At 29.4% G+C, this 20454-nt stretch overlaps 1 protein-coding gene across 1 annotated transcript in view; it reads right to left on the bottom strand.

The window, feature by feature from the left end:
• The window catches only part of LOC105617089, a 61616-nt gene that overhangs the window by 36485 nt on the left and 4677 nt on the right, over window positions 1-20454 (bottom strand). The window contains 1 exon segment of the mRNA XM_012198667.1: window positions 8216-8361. Coding sequence (XP_012054057.1) covers window positions 8216-8361 — 146 coding nt within the window.

The following is a 20454-nucleotide window of genomic DNA, read 5'->3' as shown; positions in this document are numbered from 1 at the left end:
TGTACTGCTGTTACAAATCGTAATAACTTCGTATAGCATACATTATACGAAGTTATACGAATATATATATATATATTATAATATAATATATATAGTATTTCCTATCGTCTGACCGACGATTTTATTGATAACATTTTTAGTTTCCCAAATACAATGATAATATCAAAAATTCAAACATGTTTATTTCTGTCAATTTAAAAAAAATGAAGAAAAGATATATATCTCAGACCAGGGGCGTCGACTTAGGATTTTGCTAAGTGTGAAACAACGGGCTCGGACGAACTGAAATTTTCAATAACAGAAGCAACAAAAAAGTCTCTAATCGGATCCGAGGGCGAGATGCGCATACACGACATGATTACGTTTAAATATTACTTTCATTTTTGCAACATTTCAATTATATGCATATATTTAGTCTGATATATTTTATACACAGGGTGTCCGTCCATAAATGTCCGAGCAAATATCTCGCAACTGGTTGAAGTTATAAGAAAGTTTAATAAGAGAAAGAACTCCGCACTAATCCTATATGAAATTAGATTCCGATAAAATCAAATAGTTTTCACATATGTTATAGCTTATGATCTATTAAAGAAAACATAAGTTTTAGCGCAAAAAAATGAACAGTTTTTTACGATTCACCTATATAGTCGCTGAAATCTGACCACAAACTTCTAAAATATTTTACGGTCGGAAGTATAACTTCTAAAATAACTATATAATTACTAGAATAAAATATAACTTTTAGAATAACTTCTAAACGATTGATCTAAAATGGAGTGTTTCATAAAATGAGTGTTTTGAAAAGGTCTCAACAAAGATTAAAAGAAAATGGAAAAAAAAGTGAGGAATCTCATTTAAAATCCGAGTTGACTTGTCACTACCTTGGCGACGCCACCCAAAATCAAATTGATGAAGTCAGCGGCTAGGCCTTTTAAACTCTACAACTTTTATCCAAAACATTTTTTTTTTTATAAAACTTATAATTTTCCAGATATTTTGACGTCTCGGAACATTTTATGTTCCTTATATGATTATGTATATATATGGTGTCCTATATAATTATATCCCACATATAATTACACATACTATCATATATAATGTCCAAGATATGTACACGTGTACAAAATGATACTTTGTTATAGAATATGTAGTGTAATTCCCTACTCTTAGCCTAATCCAGGACGTGACATGGACGTGGTAGAAATCTGGTCTCGTGTGCGTGCGTATGCGATATACAATACAATTATATTACTTAATAAAAAATTGTTTCTCAATTATTTATTAAATTATTTTCGTCATTCAGATTCTAGGAATTACATTACATATTCTGTAACAAAATATCGTTTTCTAGATATTTTATTATTTCATCAAAAAATAATTTCTATATTCTTCGGATATTCAAATGTAGAATTCCATACTTGGAAAAATTTCAAGTGTGAGGTATTCCATATCAATCACATTATAGTCGATGCCCTTTTGTCAGACGATAGGGAGAACGCGTGTATTCCGTTTCATGCATGATGCGCATGATGCATCATTTATCCTTGTTGTTCATCAAATATGAAATAAAGATAAATGATTCATATCATGCGTGAAACAGCATGCATCCTATAATTTATGAAACTTTGAATTTTTTGTTTTAGGATAACTAAAATGGCGGAATCGTGTACACCATTTACTGGTGCATCACGTACCATCATGTTTCATGTGGATTGCTGTATTTCCTCGCAAGATCAATATTTCTCTATAAAATTTGAAGCATAACAAGTTCAACATATGTATTAAGTGCGAAATTATAAGTGAATTATATTTAAACTTTTTCCGTAATTCATGCTCAAAGAATCTTCTCTTTTCCAGCTGGTCAAAATCTCCTCTCTTAAATACATTTGATTTGTAAAAAATTCAAAAAGAAACTAATTAAAGAGAGTGCGCGTAAGAATACGCACATGCATCTCTCTCTACCCCACACACGCAGAATAGAGAAGGAATCATTGGGAATGACAAACCATGGGATCCTTATCGCTGCTAGTGATATACGCTGTCTCTACATTCACTACTCGCCTTTCTATATAAATGTGCAATCGAATTTTTAAAGAGTACAAACTTTAAAAACGTTCATGCCATTGCAATAGTAATAAATCTCCATTTTCATAACTTTTCCCAAGCACTGGTGACTAAATAATTGTTATTTTCTGCTTTTAGAAGATCCCACAGTTTCCAATGATGAATTTATGTCAAAATATAAAAACAAATAAAGGGCTAATGATAGTTATACGCGATTGTTAGTGCAAGAATAAAAATCATTTATTATCAAAAATATATATACAATAAGATTGGAAACAAGATCAATCATTTATGTTAAATACTTTATTTTATACGAAGCGGTCTTATCCACTACGGTCTGTTGTACATTAAAAATTTTGAATTTAAAATTGAATTAATTTCAGAATTTGTTTATTATATTGTTTATACACGCTCGCCTACAATACGTAACTCTCTATACATACCGGTTATTGTGAGGAATATTGCTAAGATATTTCAGATTGATTGCGTTGAAAGTTCGATAACCATATCGGCACGCAATTATCATTTCTGAAATTAATTTATTTATATGAATATATATAATATTTATTTATATGAATATATATAAGTTCAATATCAAGTCTTAACATTCAGACCGTAGTGACGCTTCATATTTAAAGTAAAAAAATATATAATTAATTACGCATCAATCATCATCAACCATTAATATATCTAAACATTTATTGTTTTTCTCACTCCTTCATGGCGAGATGGAAGAATGACGACTCAATCTTCTTATTCTACAAATTTATTTCAATTATTTTTTATGTTACATGGGTGAGTGCATTAATATTTTCTTTATAAAAAATAGTGGTAATGTTTTTGATATCTGCACAGATTTTCATCTGTTATTCGTTGCTATTGGTTTGCCTGTCCATTGTCCATTGGACTTGCCTGTCTGTCAATAGAATTTTTTTTTATAATAAACGATTTTTATTCTTGCATTAATAACCGCGCATATAATTCTCGTTAGCTCTTTATTTATTTTTATATTTTGACATTCTCGAGAGTTCGTTACTTGTCTTATTTGTATTTATGTGTCGCTTTTGGCCCAAAAAAGGACAAAATTTAGCATCCTGCTTTCAGTCGCGCTATGTAAAATTCGCGTCTTCAAGATTGACAGATCTGTGCACTTCGATGATGAATAGTTATCTTTCGAATGAAAAAAAAATTCTGACATCTTAAGGATAATTATTGAAAACGTTTTCTTATATAGTGATCTGCCGAGGGATTGCGACAGGCTGAAAATGAGCAGACGAGGTTTGTTTCATAAGATCGTTCTCTTTCGTTCTGTACAAAAATCATTGATCTTATTAAGTACTTACAAAGAAAATATACCGTAAGTTGACCTTTTTTTTGCACTTTCAGCCACGATAAGGAACAGTGGTTTTATGTTTTACAAATATCAAGTCATCGATTTATACATTTTCAGCCTATCTTATCAGATAACAATCCGACAATCGCCGCTCGGTCTGTATATACTTAATGAGTACTAAAAAACCGATGAAGGTTAACTTAAACAATTAATTTATATTTATTATCTGTTTTAGTAATATATATAATTTTGAAAAAGCCACTTTCTTCAAATTGTAGAAAAAACACTAAAATTATTTTCTCTTCGGAAAGAAACAAATATGGCAGATCTTACGAACACATAAATTTTTCCAATGAATTTTTCTATCCTTAGGAAAAGGATCAAGAAAATCCGTGGAAAAATTAAAAAAAAACCGATTTCTTTCCAAAATTTTAAAATTATATTTAGTAACTACGCATATATGTTAAAATGAGTCAAATACGAATAGACACACAAATTGAGGGCGCATTAATAGCCATTGCCGCTTGTAGGACTCACTAATAAAACAAAACCGCTTGTAGGACTCACTAATAAAACAAAACATGTCCAAAAACATGTTTTTTATTCTTATCAAAAACTTATAAAATATTAATTTTTTTAGATTAAAAAATATAAAAAAAAATTGAAAAATCGATATTGATTTCAAACAAATAAAATTAAAGATACAATATTCAATAATTAATTCAATAATAAGCAAATCGGCTTAAAGGCTACACTAATAGGGACAGTTACCCTATTAAGACCTAGCGTAAGATTTGAAATATGAAGATAAAGTAAAAAGAGACGGACAATAGATGTGTAGTTTTCTCTTTCTAAGAAGAAAGAAATAAGGGGAAGTGGGGTGTGAGAAAAAGTAGAGAAATTGAGTGATAGAACGTGGCTGAATAAAGAATGAGTATTTTAAAAGGGTTAAAAAATGTTGCATTTGCACTATGAAGGATGTTTTATTTAACAAGACTAACTGAACTTAACATTATATATTATATATGTCACGTGACTATATCTCATTGCGCTTGCATAGAGAGAGAACTACATGGCTCCTACTTTCTATCTTCTTCTAACTGATGTTCTCATCAAAATAGAGAACACGCTCGGTTTTTACTATGTCTATGTTTATGATTACTAAACTTTAACTTTTATGAAACTGTACAACTCACTACTATCTATTGCACACGCGCAATATAGTTTAGAAAAGAACAAAGATACCACTTGAAACGCTCTTTCTCGGATCACTTTTAACAAAGACGGAATAAAGCTGCGCGCGTTTCAGTAGTATTATATTTCAATGAGTGTATCAGATCATCTTTTTTTTAATGAATAATGATCGAAAGATAGGGCAAAGAATTTTATTATTAAAGCCTAAATTCTAACATTGACATTTCAGTTTTCCGGAAACTATTACAAATAAATCTAACAATAAATCGAACTTAAAATTTTTAATAAGATCATTAAAAAAGTAAAGTGTATCATTGGATAGATATTAAAAATAAACAACTTTTGCTTAAATTTTTTTACATCACTTACAATTTATATAAGAGAAAAATAAGAAAATATTACAGATTATGAGTCATTCATTTGTTCGGACATCAAAAGTTATTAGAAGTTAAAATTAAAGTTTAAGACCATATTCTAAAATCTAAGAGATGAATTCGATGATATTTATAAAAATCATCTATTATATATAATTATTATAATATATAACTAATATATAAGAATAAGAAATGTAGATATTTTTTGTTAACGATAAAAGTGATTAAAAATCTTTTTATTTAAAGATATTTATTTTTTCAATAGATCTATTCAATGATAAATCTTATTTATCTGTTTTAATTATAAATTTCGCTATAGTTTTCCCCAATTTTCACTCTTTATTCCTAATATTCATTTAACTTCTCATCATATAGGATTTGGTCTTAAAAGTTTTAATCTAAACTCTCAATAACTTTTGTCTAAATAAATAGATAATTCATAGTCTGTAACATTTCTTTTCTCATAAATAAAAAGATTGAGATAAGATGTCCAAAAACGATAAAAATCAAAAAAGTTTAAGCAAAAAGTTGTTTGTTTTCCTACGGTTTGTTTCCTTCCTCTATCTAAATTATGATTCTATTAAAAATTTTTAATTCGATCTAGATTTACTCTATTTGCGATAGTTTCCAAAATGTCTCCATTAGATAACTTGGGTAAGTTTTGATAATAAACATTTTCTTCAACTTTCGATTACTATCTATTTCCGAGAAAAAATTATGGTCAAGATGATGTGATACATCCTATACATATATATGTAGGATAGTATCGGGTATTGTGAGCACTGCAGATAATATGAGCATCTTTTATATATCTGTAATAGTTGGTACTGGTATTGTAAAAACTGTTGTTCAAAAAAGATGCATCTGTCTTTGCAACATTCCAATATACTGTAAAGTTTGATCTAAATTTATGTATATATAATACTTCGGATGATATTTATCATATTAAATAAGCAAGTACATTATTTTTTATTTCTTATGTTTTTTTTTGCTTTACTTCATAAGATCTCCAATCTATATTTTGTTTTGCATGTTAATATTTATAAAGTAAACAGTATTGAGCCAGTCTAACTTCATAAAATCTCGAGATCATTATTGATTTATTAGACACGGACATTTTTCAGATAATTATGCATGGTCGTTTATTAGCATCTTCATTATTCCTTATAGAACACTGAAAAAAAGTCTGGCGAAGGATCAACCACTATGGCACAATCAGTGTACATTTCTTTATAAATATATTGCGATAATACAGCAATAAAACAGGCAATGCTAGCAGTAACAGTAATAGCAATACGCTAACAATATTGCTAGCAATACATAGTAGTACATAGTAGTACATAACAATACATTAACAATACTTGGCAATATTGCGCGCAATAGATGACAATACATAGGAAAATGACAAAACATAGGAAAATATTAACAATACTATAATAATAATAGCCATAGTGTCTTGTATTATCATAATTACCAATCACTGTATATTTTTTTAGTAGTGGTTGATCCCCTCAGAGTCTGGTAATAGTTATTAAATACATGGTGAAATAAACTAATCAAATATTTAGTTAATATAACAAAAATAATGTTACTTTTACAAATATTATATTTAATAAGTATTATTAAAGTATTATTAAACTATTATCGTTTGGTCATACTTACTAAATATTTATAAATGTAACATTATTTTTGGTTATATTAATCAAACATTTGATTGGCATTTGTTCTAATAAAATGTTTCGTATATAAGATGGTACCAAATTTCAGTTCCACCCGTCCTAAACAGATAAAGAGAACTAAACTGAGTCGAAAAGTCTTCTACCATTTTGTAGTTGCACAATAATTAATGTTTAAAGATAGTCGAATACGCGTGTCTGCCCGCCCTATTATTGCCAAAAGTATGGCTAATCGGTCGCACGATTGTGACGTGTGAGGAGTGGGGCAAGCGCCGCTCACACCGCCGCCGCGAGCCTCTAAGCTTGAACAAGATAGATTCGCCCCGTGCGCTTGCATTTGGCGATGGGCGAATTTGATTATTTTCTTACGTTAATAACTCGTTAACCATTGCGATAATTGTAAAATAATAGAGGACTTTTCTTCTCAATTTAGTCCATTCTACCACATGTGAAAACTTATCACTAATTTCCAAACACCCTGTATATTTCAATCTTTCATCTTTGCATAATTTCTTATAAAAAATTTCCTGTGCTCGTATTACCCCTAAGGATGCTCATATTCGTCTATCCAAAGAATATGAGCACTGAGCCGGTAATAAAAGCATCTATCACCATTTCAACATTTACATTAAAATAATCAATTTCAATACTAAAATATATAAAACATCAACGAATCTATCAAATAGTGCGCATAAGATTTTTTTATTCTTCAATGTGCCAGATATATCAAAATGTTTTCTTGAGATGCTCATAATACCCCATTTTACCCTATATCTATACAGAGGGTCATAAAAAGAATGGGACATCGAATTATCTCGGAAAAATGATGTTTTCGGTCAAAATTTTTATATAAAAGTTATAGGGTATCAAGTTATCCATCATATAATAATATTGATTTGACTTTAAATGATCTTGAAAATGATGAGATTATTTGAGTTTTTTAAGTAGGAATTCTATTTTTATTATAAATTCATGTAGAAAAGTGTAGACGACATTAACATTTTTTTAAAACAGTATAATTAAATTCCATTTGGCCATGAACTATTTGAGGTGTACATCGCTAACTAATAACAAACTAACTACATAATGGGTACTTGATGTCTTACATTTGTATAAAAATTTTTTTTCGAAAACGTTATTCCGAGATAATCCCATATCCTGACCATTCGGCGATATCTAGTGTTCCTATAATATAATATCTGGCCACTCACTGTGATTGTTTTCATCAATCAATCCTAAATTCCCTCAAAATAGCAGTATCAATCAAAGTGTAATATTCCGTATCACGTACATATTCATATTAGATTTACATATATACAATATATGCACCAGATTCATACGCAATCATTTTATGATTTATGACTAATTCTCTATATTATAGGGACACTAACTATATTATAGGAACACATCATACGTAGTGATACTTATGTGCATGTACGTACGCACGCGCGAATATGTATACAAATTATACAGCTAAAATTTTCATCACTTACCTTTCATATTTCCATATTTCACAATATTATATAAATATACAGATTATAATTAAATCAAATATTGATATTTTTATATACCTTATTAATTATTGGTATACACCTTTCAGACTCTATCTCAGTACTAATTTTCCTTTCAATGGCTGCAATCTCAAGTAGAACAAATTCTGTTGTCAATTTCTTTCCATCTACTGTAGTAATTACTGGCTTTACTAATTCAGGGTTTTCTGCAACATACAAAATATATGTACAAGGTGAATATTAATAGCTGAATCAACTTTTTACTATAAGAGATGAATTGACTGCAATTAGAAAGAGCGTAAAAATCTAGACACAAAATTCAAAATCGAGACGTCTTATGCGTCATCTATAATGAATAGTAGCAGTAGAGGTGTAAACACATCGAGAGTAAGCTGATTTTTCGGCCCGACGACTACAGCCTCTACTGCTATTGTTCATTGTAAACACTTTAAAGTGTTCTTAAAACTTTCTTAAAACATCTTATATCTCGATTTTTTACTTTAATTCAGAATTCTTATGCTCTTTCCAATTGCAATCAATAATTTATCTCCCATAATAAAAAGTTGGTTCAATTATTCTTTACCGCATACGCATGCGCACGCGTGCGCACACACACATGCACAAGGTGTCCCAAAGTAGATGATAAGTATTTTATAGACAGATTCTTTGTAACGGAAAGTCTAATACAAACTATGGCTCTGATTTTTTTTATATAAATGGAAAGCGTTTAAGAATTACGAGCTAGAATTTCGCGTGTTCAAAGATAGCAAAATGGTCAGTATGAAAGTGTTTTCTTAAATTTTTGATGCTGAATAACAAAATTTTCATACTATTTTCCTATTCTTGAGCGTGAAAAATTCAAGTCCCGTCATTCGTAATTTTTAAACTCTAATATAACAAAGAAAGAAGCCAATAAAAAGTAACCAATGCAGTTAAAAGTATGTAAAAATTTATTGTGAAGAAACTAATGTGCAAACGTTTCGACATTTTCAGTCTTCGTCAATACAATATAAGCTAAATTAACTAATTCATAATATAAATAATGTAAATATTAAAACATGTAATTTTTAATAAGACATAATTAAGACGCATTAAAAACGCACAGATTTTTGCAATATAATCGTCATCTGTGCGTTTTTAATGTGTGACACATATATTTAATTAGGAATTTCGTATTTTAACATTTGCGTTATTTGTATTATGAGTTAAAAACAGTTCATTATTAATTTAGCTTTTGCTTAAGGAGGCTTGAAAATGTCAGCCGAAACGTGTGCACATTAATTTTTTTTTACAATAAATATAATAAGTTTTATATATCGTTAACTGCGTTGACTCTTTATTGAATTTTTTCTTTGTTACATTAGATTAATTCTAAGAATCATCACAATGTCTTCATTAAAACTCTTCCCATTTATAAAAACTATCAGAGCCTCGATATTTTCATGAGACTTTTGATCTTAAGGGATTATACCATCTTGGAAGTTTGAAAAAATCGAACTTTTTTTTGCTTAAATAGATAATTTATAAGTTTCAAAAATGTAAGTCTAATAAACAATTTCGATTTTATATCACAAGAGCCGATTTAGTGAAGCGTGTCACTGCGCCGCCGGACGATTTTAAGTTGCTCCGACTTGCTCTCATATAGCCACTAAATTCTGTATAGCTACTAAATTCTGTACATCACTTACCGACAAAAAATAGTTGTCAATAGGTGATTATAGTTAGCATTACCTGTATTTTAGAGATATAGAGCTTAGATAGCGCTGTTTTGGATGTTGCATGACGTCATCAGTGTATTGCTGAAAATCACAGCACAGCTCCTTTACATCTTTCATCATGGCGAATATTATGATACAAAGAAAAATTCTAGGAACAAAAATACAAATGTTCTGGCAAAAAATAGAATCGATAATAGACGACCAATGAATCGATATTTGGTGAAAAAAGAAATAAAGAATATAAAAAGCACGAAAAAACAAAAGGCCAAAGCTTTGAATGAATTTACTAGGTACAAGCATAAACCATCATTTAAAGAAGAAATTTTTACTATCAAGCCAATTTATGAGGACCTTAGTAAAGACGAACTATTGACTTACTGTTTAGGAGGCTTCATACAGAACAACAATAAAAAATTTACTGCAAGCATATGGACAATAGCGCCAAAAACATTTTCTTACGATAAAACAATCATAAATATTGTCATAAATATCGCCATATGTAATTTTAATGATGAATTGACGAGTTTAATAGCAAGTTCTGAATCTTACTGTGGCTCCCAATTGTTTTCTGTGCGAAGGCGGACGCGCGCCGAATCAAAGCGGCTGATCGCTCCTTAATGGCCGCCGCTAAAGAGGCTCAGAAAGCAATAAACCACAAGAAGTGAAAGGCAAACGAACTATTGGAAGGACATTTATGACTCAAGAATAGTTGATGAAGATAAAATTGAGATTTTATTGCTTTACGAATAAAAAAATATTAACCGAAACTTTAAACGTGTTTTTCAAAGTTGGCGTTGTATACAACTTTTATATTTTTCATTTGAGTTATTTGAAATTTGGAGTGAATACTCTCTTAGATATAATCTAAAAAAGTACATAAGATTTTTGCAATATATTGAAAATTTTTTTTGTAATTAACATTTTTTTATACAAAATACGAAAAAAACAATTTTTTTTCAAATGTTCACTATTTTATCAAAAATCAATATTTTTTAAAACTCTTCTTTAGTTCTCTACTTCTTTAGTTCTCTACTTCTTTAGTTTTTAGTAGATGATGAAAATTTTTGGTATTTTGTTCTAGGACAAACTGTGTAGAAAATTTGAACAATACCGCGGAGAGATTCGGCTAAAAAAGATATATTTCGGCTTTGATATATTACGGCTATAATGCCATCATTTTGTAAATAAGAAATGTAAAAAAAAATTTTTCATACACTTGAAAATGCTTATAATATAACTCCAATAAACATTCTTGACCATTCCTTCATTTTTCAAAAAAAAAAAAATTCCAAACACATTTTTCAGCTGCTGAGGTGTAACCTCTTAAAATGTTATAAAAAAATCTGTTCGTCTATTGACGAAATTTGAAGACACCTATATAAAAAAAATAGTTTATATCAATATATATTTAGCAAAAAGGGGAACATCATATGAAACAATTATTTTATTGTGGAGGCATTGGGAAAAAATCAACTTCATTTTCTCAAATAGAATTATATGATTTTTTATGTAATATTGATTCCTTCAGTTATGCTGCATATAAAAATATTATTGAGATAGAAGAATAAAAAAATTAAAGAGAACAGATGAAGAGGGAGGGAAGGAGGTGGGAGGAAGAAAGGGAGGGGAGAGAGAGAGAGATACGAAAGTATTTTAAACTTTCTGACATATATATGTTCATATATTAAAATGTTAAACATCTAAATAAGTAAGCTTAATTTTTCGATTCTTCTACCTTAATATTTTTGTATACAGACTAATAACTAGAAGAATCATATTACACAAAAAAATCATATTACATAAAAAAATCATATAAGATCATTGAGGGAAAGACGTCACATTTAAGCTTTTATTCTTGAATAACTTCTTAATGTTATTAAATTAATGAACGAAAAAATATTATTTATATATTCTAGCAACCTTTCTTTAGTCATACATCAATGAATTAAATTTTTGATGTTCCGTATTATTAAAAAAAAATTGATATGTCATATCCTGCAAAAGTGGCATTTTTCCCCTAAGGGGTAAGATGCCACCTCCTATGGGAAAAAACCACAAACAATTAAATAAATATAATACAATATAAATTTGCATATTTTACTTATTTATAGTTCATAATCAAGGATTTAAGCTATAAGAATATGATATACATAAAAATATGATAAAATATAAATTGACGAAATATGAAAAAAAATAATTTAGGAAATAAGTTGGATTTTTATTCGTTTAAATAGCATTTCATTAACTTAAAATATTTCGAATTATATAAAGCATTCAAAATTTTAATTCATAAAATCATTTTAATGACGGTTTCAAGTAGGAAAAAATGTGTTTTGTATTTACTGTATCATCTTATTCCCAAGTGTAAAAAGAATATTCAATTGCAACTTTTACGCATATAAGAATATTACAAATTATAATTTATATCATCCACATGACGTCTAGGAAATACTGATTAAAACTATATATCATTTAATTCGAAGGGACAATTTAAAGTGGGAATAATTTTTTGTCAAGATCATATTTTTAGAGATTTTAATATTTTTTTAAATTGAACTATATATTTCTATAACTAAAGCGTAATAGCTGAGATCGAGACGAATTTAATGACTTACAGTGACCTTCAGGTGACTTTGAATACGAAATATTCAGAAATTTTGAAAAATAATAAAATAAGTACAATAGAAAGATTAGTAAAGGAAAATTTATTGTAATAGGTGTTCAAAATTATTTCCAAAATTGATTTCTAAACATTTGTTAATCCGATTATGAAAAAGCGTTACACATTTGCGCAGCATTTGGAATGTCACAACAATAAAAGTTTATCAGATTCTTCATTTCGTAACATGTTGTAGATTTTCATCGAAAAAACTTCTCTTTCATAGAGCCTCATAGATTATCATTATTACAATAAAAGAGATTCATCTACATATCTCGTTATGTGATTTCAATAAGACAGTGTACCGTGTTACGTTTGTTCTTCTAATGTAATATATTAAATATTTTATATCCAAACAAATGGATCCGAAAAGAAAGTATGACTCTTTGACCGTCACGTTCTCCTGATATTAATCCCCTAAATTGTTTAAAAAAAAACTTTTTTCGACAAAATCTACAACACATGACGAAAGAAAAAATCCGATAAGCTTATAGTGTAACACTTTAAATGTGCGATGTTCTTTTCATAATCGAACAATGTTTTGAGATTAATGAAATAATTATGTACATTTTTTATAATAAAGGAATTCCTTTACTAATCTTTCTACTTATTTCATTATTTGTATTCATTTCTCAAAATTTCTGAATTTTTCGTATTCAAGATCACATGAATTCAAGATTATTGTATATAAGTCATTAGATTCGTTTCAATAGCAGTTATACATTATAATGATAAAAATAAGTAATCCTATTTAAAAAAAAAATATTGATAATTTGACGACCTTGAAATCTTTAAAAATATGCTTAAAAAAAAAATGATTAATATAAAGTATCTTATAATGTGATCGTAATGTGACTATACAATGAATTGGAAATAAAGGCCATAAACAGTCAAGCTGGATTTTTAATGTTGAAATAATTTTATATGAATTTATATACAAATATCCAATTCTTCAGTTTGTGCGCCGAATTTATTTTTAGTCTTGAAACGCAATTCTAACAGAATATCACAAATTAAATTGACAATTATGACGAAAAAGAAGGATCAAATAAAAATATTGAATAAAATATAAAGTTTAATTATTTTATTAAAATTGTGTTTAAAGTGCATAAGTTTTGAACGTATTTGACTATAAACATCAGATATAATATTTAAAAAATTATAACAATTATTTGAAATAGGAGCAGTTTCAGGAAATTGTGAGCAAATTTCGAAATTCCAGACTTTTTTATATTATATTTTTCCCTGACTTTTCTCGATTTCCATGACCAATTTCAATTTCTCTGATTTTTCCCGGTTTTTCCGGGTTTCCAGATCTATGGCAACCCTAATTTTAAATGGCATGTGAAGTCGAGTTTCAAATGAGAAATTCTCATTTGAAAAAGCTTTCCGAGACGAGAATTACGCAGGATGACCAATATTTCTATACTATATTCTATATTCACAGAGTTATGATCATTATTGAGTTTTTATGATAGCGAGGGTTCACAGCGAGGATGTAAGAAAGATAAATCTTCATATGGGCACACGTGTTCCTGAGAGAGGAGAGGAGTGTACGGAGCAATAGATTATTGAAATTTGACAAAAAAGACATCTATACGTTATACTACTATAACTAGAAATTAAACACATTTAATAAAAAATTAAATAACAAAAAATTGAATATGCAAAACACGCATATTTATCCAGATAGCCAAATCTGTAGAAAGTAGATTTTTTAAATGTCTGCTACACACTGTGCCAACAAAATGACAACAGAATTAGAAGTACACAATACTATTGATAGACTGCTAGAAAAAAACGTAGAATCCGCAAGTGTCACATAATGTTGACAAGATCTGCTCAGTTTCTGTCAACAATTTGCCTTCACATCGACAGACGATGTTAACAGAACACAATGCGGACGCAATTGATGATAGACTGCCGTCATTTTTTGCTCGAATCTGCTGACAGTCTGCTAGAACATTGCAGACATTTGGCTGAGTATATATTTCAACGTATATTTATATTTTAAAAATTATATTTGAAAAACAACTTGCAATCATTAAACTACAACGACGAATTGCAAAATCTATTCACATTTTTAATTTGAGGTTTACACAAAAATTAAAATGTACGTGAACACACAACACACACACACGCGCGCGCGCACGTACCAACGTATACGCATATATACTCAATTCTATGCCATATTCTTCCATACACTCAAGAATACGCGTCTCTACATGAAGCCTTATTTTCCTTATGTCCTCATCAGTTTTCGCAAAATCTCAATAATAATATTTAAATGATTGTAACTCTGCGAAAAAAAGATGTCAATCAACTCGTGTTATTCTCATCTAGAAAGCTCTTTTAAACAAATCTCTACTCGATCCCACATATCATTATTTAAGATTTCCGGGGATATTAAGATGGATGATTTTCGAAGTTGAATCAGATTTTATAATCCCATTGTATTCCTACAAATTTCAATTCTATATTCTATATTTCGAACTGTAGAGATTTTTAGGTAGTTCGGAACTTTATATGTGGGCACTGTATATATATATATATACAGAGTGTCTCATTTTAATTGCCTCACGTAAATATCTTGAAAAATATGGAAGATACGGAAAAACATTTCAGAAAAGGTTAAAAGGTTCGAAGAGTGACATAAAACTCTAGACACAATATAAGGCAACAGCGACGAGAACAGCGAAAGGAATAACATAGAAAGCGATATAACTATTGCCTCCCATTGCACAATGCCGCGAAAGAAATAAAAATTCCAATCAATCTGATCTCGTATATAGATTGTAGTATAGTCTTCCATCTGCTTCAAGATTATAGTACATATAAAACAGAATAGTACATATAAACAGAATAAAAAATCTGAACACTTGGTAGATTATAAGGCGATACAGAATTCCAACTCATCGGAAATTTCGCTATTGCCTTATTCTGTGTTTCTATGTGCATTGATATACGCATTCCCAAATGTTGGATGCCTTTATTTCTAAAGCTATTGCTATCGCTAATGTTATTTCATTATTGCTGTTTCGCATTTTGTTTAGGGGCTTAAGAAAGTATCATTGACTTTGGGTGGCATCGCCAAGGTAAGATTAAGATTACTTAGAATTTTTTGGAACCCTCCATTTTTCCTTATATGTTCTCATGCATCTCTTACCTCGAAATCTTTTCAAAACGTTATAATACAATAATTTTTCATAAAGTACTTTCCGAGTTATAATTCTTGGAAGTATTACAATACAACAATACCGTCACATTAGCATACAAGGTATCCAATCGACGGCTAAATTTCCTGAATGTTGTTCAGGATCATGACCTAGATAACATTTATTAAGCTCAAAGTCATTGGAGGTTGTACTCCTCTTATTTTCATTATTAAAACTGAAGTGATCTTGACCATATAAGTTTTGTTTGAAACGATTTTCCATATTTATCATAATTTTCGAGAAATCTTAATGCATTATTTGGGAGGCCCTGTACATGTATATATGTATACATAATTTTACATGTATATATACAATATATATATTATACGTATGTGTGTATACACACAGTATATACACACACAGAGTGTAACATAGTGACCATTTCAAACTCGTTTTTAAAAAAATGTACACTTGAAAAATGTTCCAGAGAAAAATTATTAGATTAGATAGTAGTTAGTGTAATGTTGATCACGTAAAAATCATTTCGAAATTTTTAAATAGAAACCCCTATATTTGATTACATATTTTTGTAGTAACCTTGAAAGTTGACTTTGAAAGCTTTTCCAAAACATTATAATAAATTCCAAATTATGACTCTTAAAAGTTACAGTATCAGCAACATTAGCATTATCTAAGGTATCCGATTGACTAAATCTTTTAAGGAGATTCTCGCGCTATTTCCTAGTGACTAGTCATTAGTTTATTCATAATAATAAAACAATTAAAAATGTAAAACAATTAAAATAATGGAACAAAAAGATTACTAGCAATATCTTATGCCATTATATACAATTGTTTTAATTTTATATGTTACTAAATATGTTCAAAACGACAAAAAAAAAGTTGTAAGATGCTCATTTGATATATGTATACGCATCGTCCTCATTTGACATATATTCTAGCTTTTTTCATTGAAGAATATAAATTTCCTATAAACTATAAAATCAGTTTAAATGAAACTTTACAATAACAAATTTAAATATTTACTTTATAATACCGATTTTTCTTATACACAAGTATCTCAATTTAAAAGACAATAACTACAAAATAAGATCACATCTTCAACTTGTAATGTAAAAGTCTAAATTTAGAATTAAATATCTTCAAAATGATATGGTAAAAATCAATAAAATTTTTCTAGATATTATTGATATTAACTTTTGTATTTACATGGATATTATAGAGTTGATTTATATTTCATTAAATGCGAAAAATCTCCTTAAATATTCAGGGTCATTTTGACATTATAGATCTGTTTTTTGTGACTGAATTAACGCATCTTTTTGGAACTTAAAGTTAGACAAGTATATGTTTGATATTTGATAAAAACAAGAAAGTTCTAGTACAGTCTAGTGCAAAAATAAAAAAAAAGATTTTATACAGGGTATCCCAAAATAATCGCCAAATATTTCGTGTGCTGGTAGAGCGGATTAAAAATCTTCTATCATTTTGCAATTTTCACAATAATTAACAAGATATTAATTATTAAAAATCATCGGATATTGATTTTCAATAATTTTTTACTCAGGTACACTATCAACTTTACAGAAAAACAATAAGAGACAAAAATTGTTTATTTTCTTCTCGCAGAACTCTAAGAATTTTTTCAAAATTTTTTATCAATTTTTTTAGTACTGCATTGGTAATTATTTTTATCAATATAAGAAAATGCGGTACTAAAAAATTCTGAAAAAATTCTCAGAACTCTATGAGAAAAAAATAAATAATTTTTGTCACTTGCTGTTTTTCTGTAAAGTTGATAGTACTTGAATAAAAAATTATTAAAAACCAATATTCAATGATATTTAGTAATTAATATCTTGTTAACTATTGCGAAAATTGTAAAGTGACTAAAGTGGTAAAAGACTTTTTGACTTAGTTTAGTCCGCTCTAACAACACATGAAATATTTAACGGTCATTCCAGAACATATATCATCCTATATATCAAGATCAAAGCTAAAGTTAAAGTTCTCCTCTTATTTTCATTTTTAAGATAAAAAAGCCAAATATCAAACATAAAATGTTTATAAAATCTATTACAATCCCTCTATTGTGGAAACAATTCAAAATTATGAAAAATCACTCATTTCGAGGGGTTGTTCCTTTAAGAGGATAAATATGTACATCTAACGGATCAAAACAAGTCTAATTTTGCGAATTTTTTGTGAAAAAACGCATAGAGATAGTGAAGTCGGATTAGTTCCAAAGATCATATTTTTCTCTCTACTTAAATTTTCTCTCTATTAAAATTTTATTAAAAAATAATATAAAATGGAATCGCTATTCAAATTTTCGTACATCATGTTTTAAAAATGAGGCAATGGTCACCGCATGATTGCGGTGACCATTGCTATTCGCACAAGAATCGTCTGAAAGCAAAGTGACACAAGTTTTAAAATTAAAACATAGATCTTGTGCTTGATGTTTTTTTAAATATTGCATTTGAACAAAATGATAGCTAGCCAAATTAACATAATGATTTTTCACAAAAAATTTTGCTCATTTTTGACTACGAAAAAATTAAGTATCGTAGGAAAAATCCTATGTCAAGAACTTTTCCGTATGTAAAGAGTGTGTAAAATTGCAAATCGATCGAGCCGTCTTTAAGAAATTGTATAATGATCACGCGTTTTAGAAATTATGTATATTTTGAGAAAAACGCGTTTAAAGTTTTACATTTAGTTTATATTTTTCGTTGCTAACGTTTCAAACTTTTCAGTTGCTCCAGATAAAACTGTTACCCACCCAACCATATTTTTAAATGCTTTGAAGCTTGTTATGGACAAAATAAATAGAAAAAAACCCTTCTTTGACCTGCAAGAATTTGAACCGTCATGTCGCAGATGCGCCTACCTGTCGTCTTCAACGCGCTCGAACCTTCTCATCTATAATTTCGTGTAATTCCCCTATTTTTCGCCGGATTGATTTATAACTCTACAAAAACATTCTTAAAACATTATATTTTAAAAATATGTATAAAAAATCGATTTTTTCTCTATAGATTTTATCTCTATAGATGTATACTCCGTTCAATGAGAAATTCAAATCGGAAAACTTGTCCATTTTGCGCGTCTTCATAGCATTGTACAGCGTTACATTGCCTTCTATGCGCAAACCGAGGTCATTCTCTCGTTGAAGAGAATATGTGAATACCTCCTTAAAGAGATTGAAGTTGTCCTAACTCAAAAATTTCAAATGAAACTCCTTATAACACATCATTTGAAAGAACATAAAAAAAGAAAGTTTTTGATTCAATGCAAAAATAGATACATTGACCCGTTTGAGAGTCATTCATGTCAAAGTTTGAAAAATTCTATTTGTTTTTACCGTCAATATATGTTGGATTTATTGCAGCAATTATTTAAAATAGATATCGTTCACTTCTTGACATTGAAATAATCGATTATGAAATTATTATCTTATGTTCTGCACGAACTGCCGATATCCGAAGCATTTTTGACTATTGTTTTTTGCAGTGTGTAAGATACGTTGGCAGAAATTCTATTGTACAGTGACTACGTTTGCATGATTTGATCTATTTATAATATCGATGTTAAGAAACTGACCAATCAGTCCATTCTTCAGAGGAATAGTTATAATTGGCCAGTTTCATAACATCGATGTTATAACCTCGGCGTAAATCGAACCGTAGTCAATGTGCTCAAACACGTTCCGAATCATAGGATTATGGCAGCTTGTAAAAATACGAGAGCAAGTCAATAAGTTTTTAGAAAAACATAGTAAAACACTTTTTTTTATCGATTCATTTTTATTTCTCAATATAGTCTCCTTTGAGCTCGATACACTTGATCCAACGATTCTCCAACTTTTTCAAGCCGTCCGAATAATATGATTTGTCCAACTCTTCAAAATAAACCTCTGTTTCGGCGATGAGCTCTCTGGTGGTGAATCTCTTTCCTCCGAACCATTTTTTCAGGTTTGGAAACAGGAAATAAGATCGCAGATCCGGTGCTAAATCCGGTGAATATGCTGAGGAAAGCAATTCGTAGCGGAATACATTGAATTTGACCATCGGTGCCGGGCATGTGTGAACCTGTGCATTGTCTTGATGGAAGAGTACTTTCTTCTTCGCCAAATGGGGATGTTTTTTCTTTAAAATGTTGTTGAAACGGTCCAATAAGGCTGCGTAGTAATCGCCACTAATCATGCTTCGATAGAAGGTAATCGATATGAATTATACCGCGTGCATCCCAAAAAACTGTGGCCTTTCCGGCCGACTTTACGGTCTTCACCTTCTTTGGAGCTGGTTCATCCGATGAAGTCCATTGTTTTGATTGTTCCTTCGTCTCGGGTGTGAAGTAATGGATCTATGTTTCGTCCACAATAATGAATTGACGCAGAAATTCATCTAGATTATGTTGAAACATCTCCAAACATTGTTTTGAAATCGTCACACGATCGCGCTTATGGTCTACAAGTGAGCAAACGCAGCACTCATCTTGCCGATTGCTTTTTCATACAATTGTTCTTGCCGATAGCTTTTTCATACAATTGTTCGTGCAAAATTGAAATTACTGTGCCATGTAATATGCCTATGGCTTCAACAAGCTCGCGCACTTTCACTCGTCGATCAACAATATCGTGGACTTTATCGATGATTTCTGGCGTAGCATTCTCAATTGGACGTCCCGAACGAGGTGCATCACATGTGGATGTACAACCATGTTTAAATTCATTCATCCAAT

Source organism: Atta cephalotes (assembly GCF_000143395.1).
Source record: "Atta cephalotes unplaced genomic scaffold scaffold00011, whole genome shotgun sequence".
NCBI lineage: Eukaryota > Metazoa > Arthropoda > Insecta > Hymenoptera > Formicidae > Atta > Atta cephalotes.
Note: the sequence above shows the minus strand (reverse complement) of the source record. Positions and strands in the feature narration are given on the sequence as shown.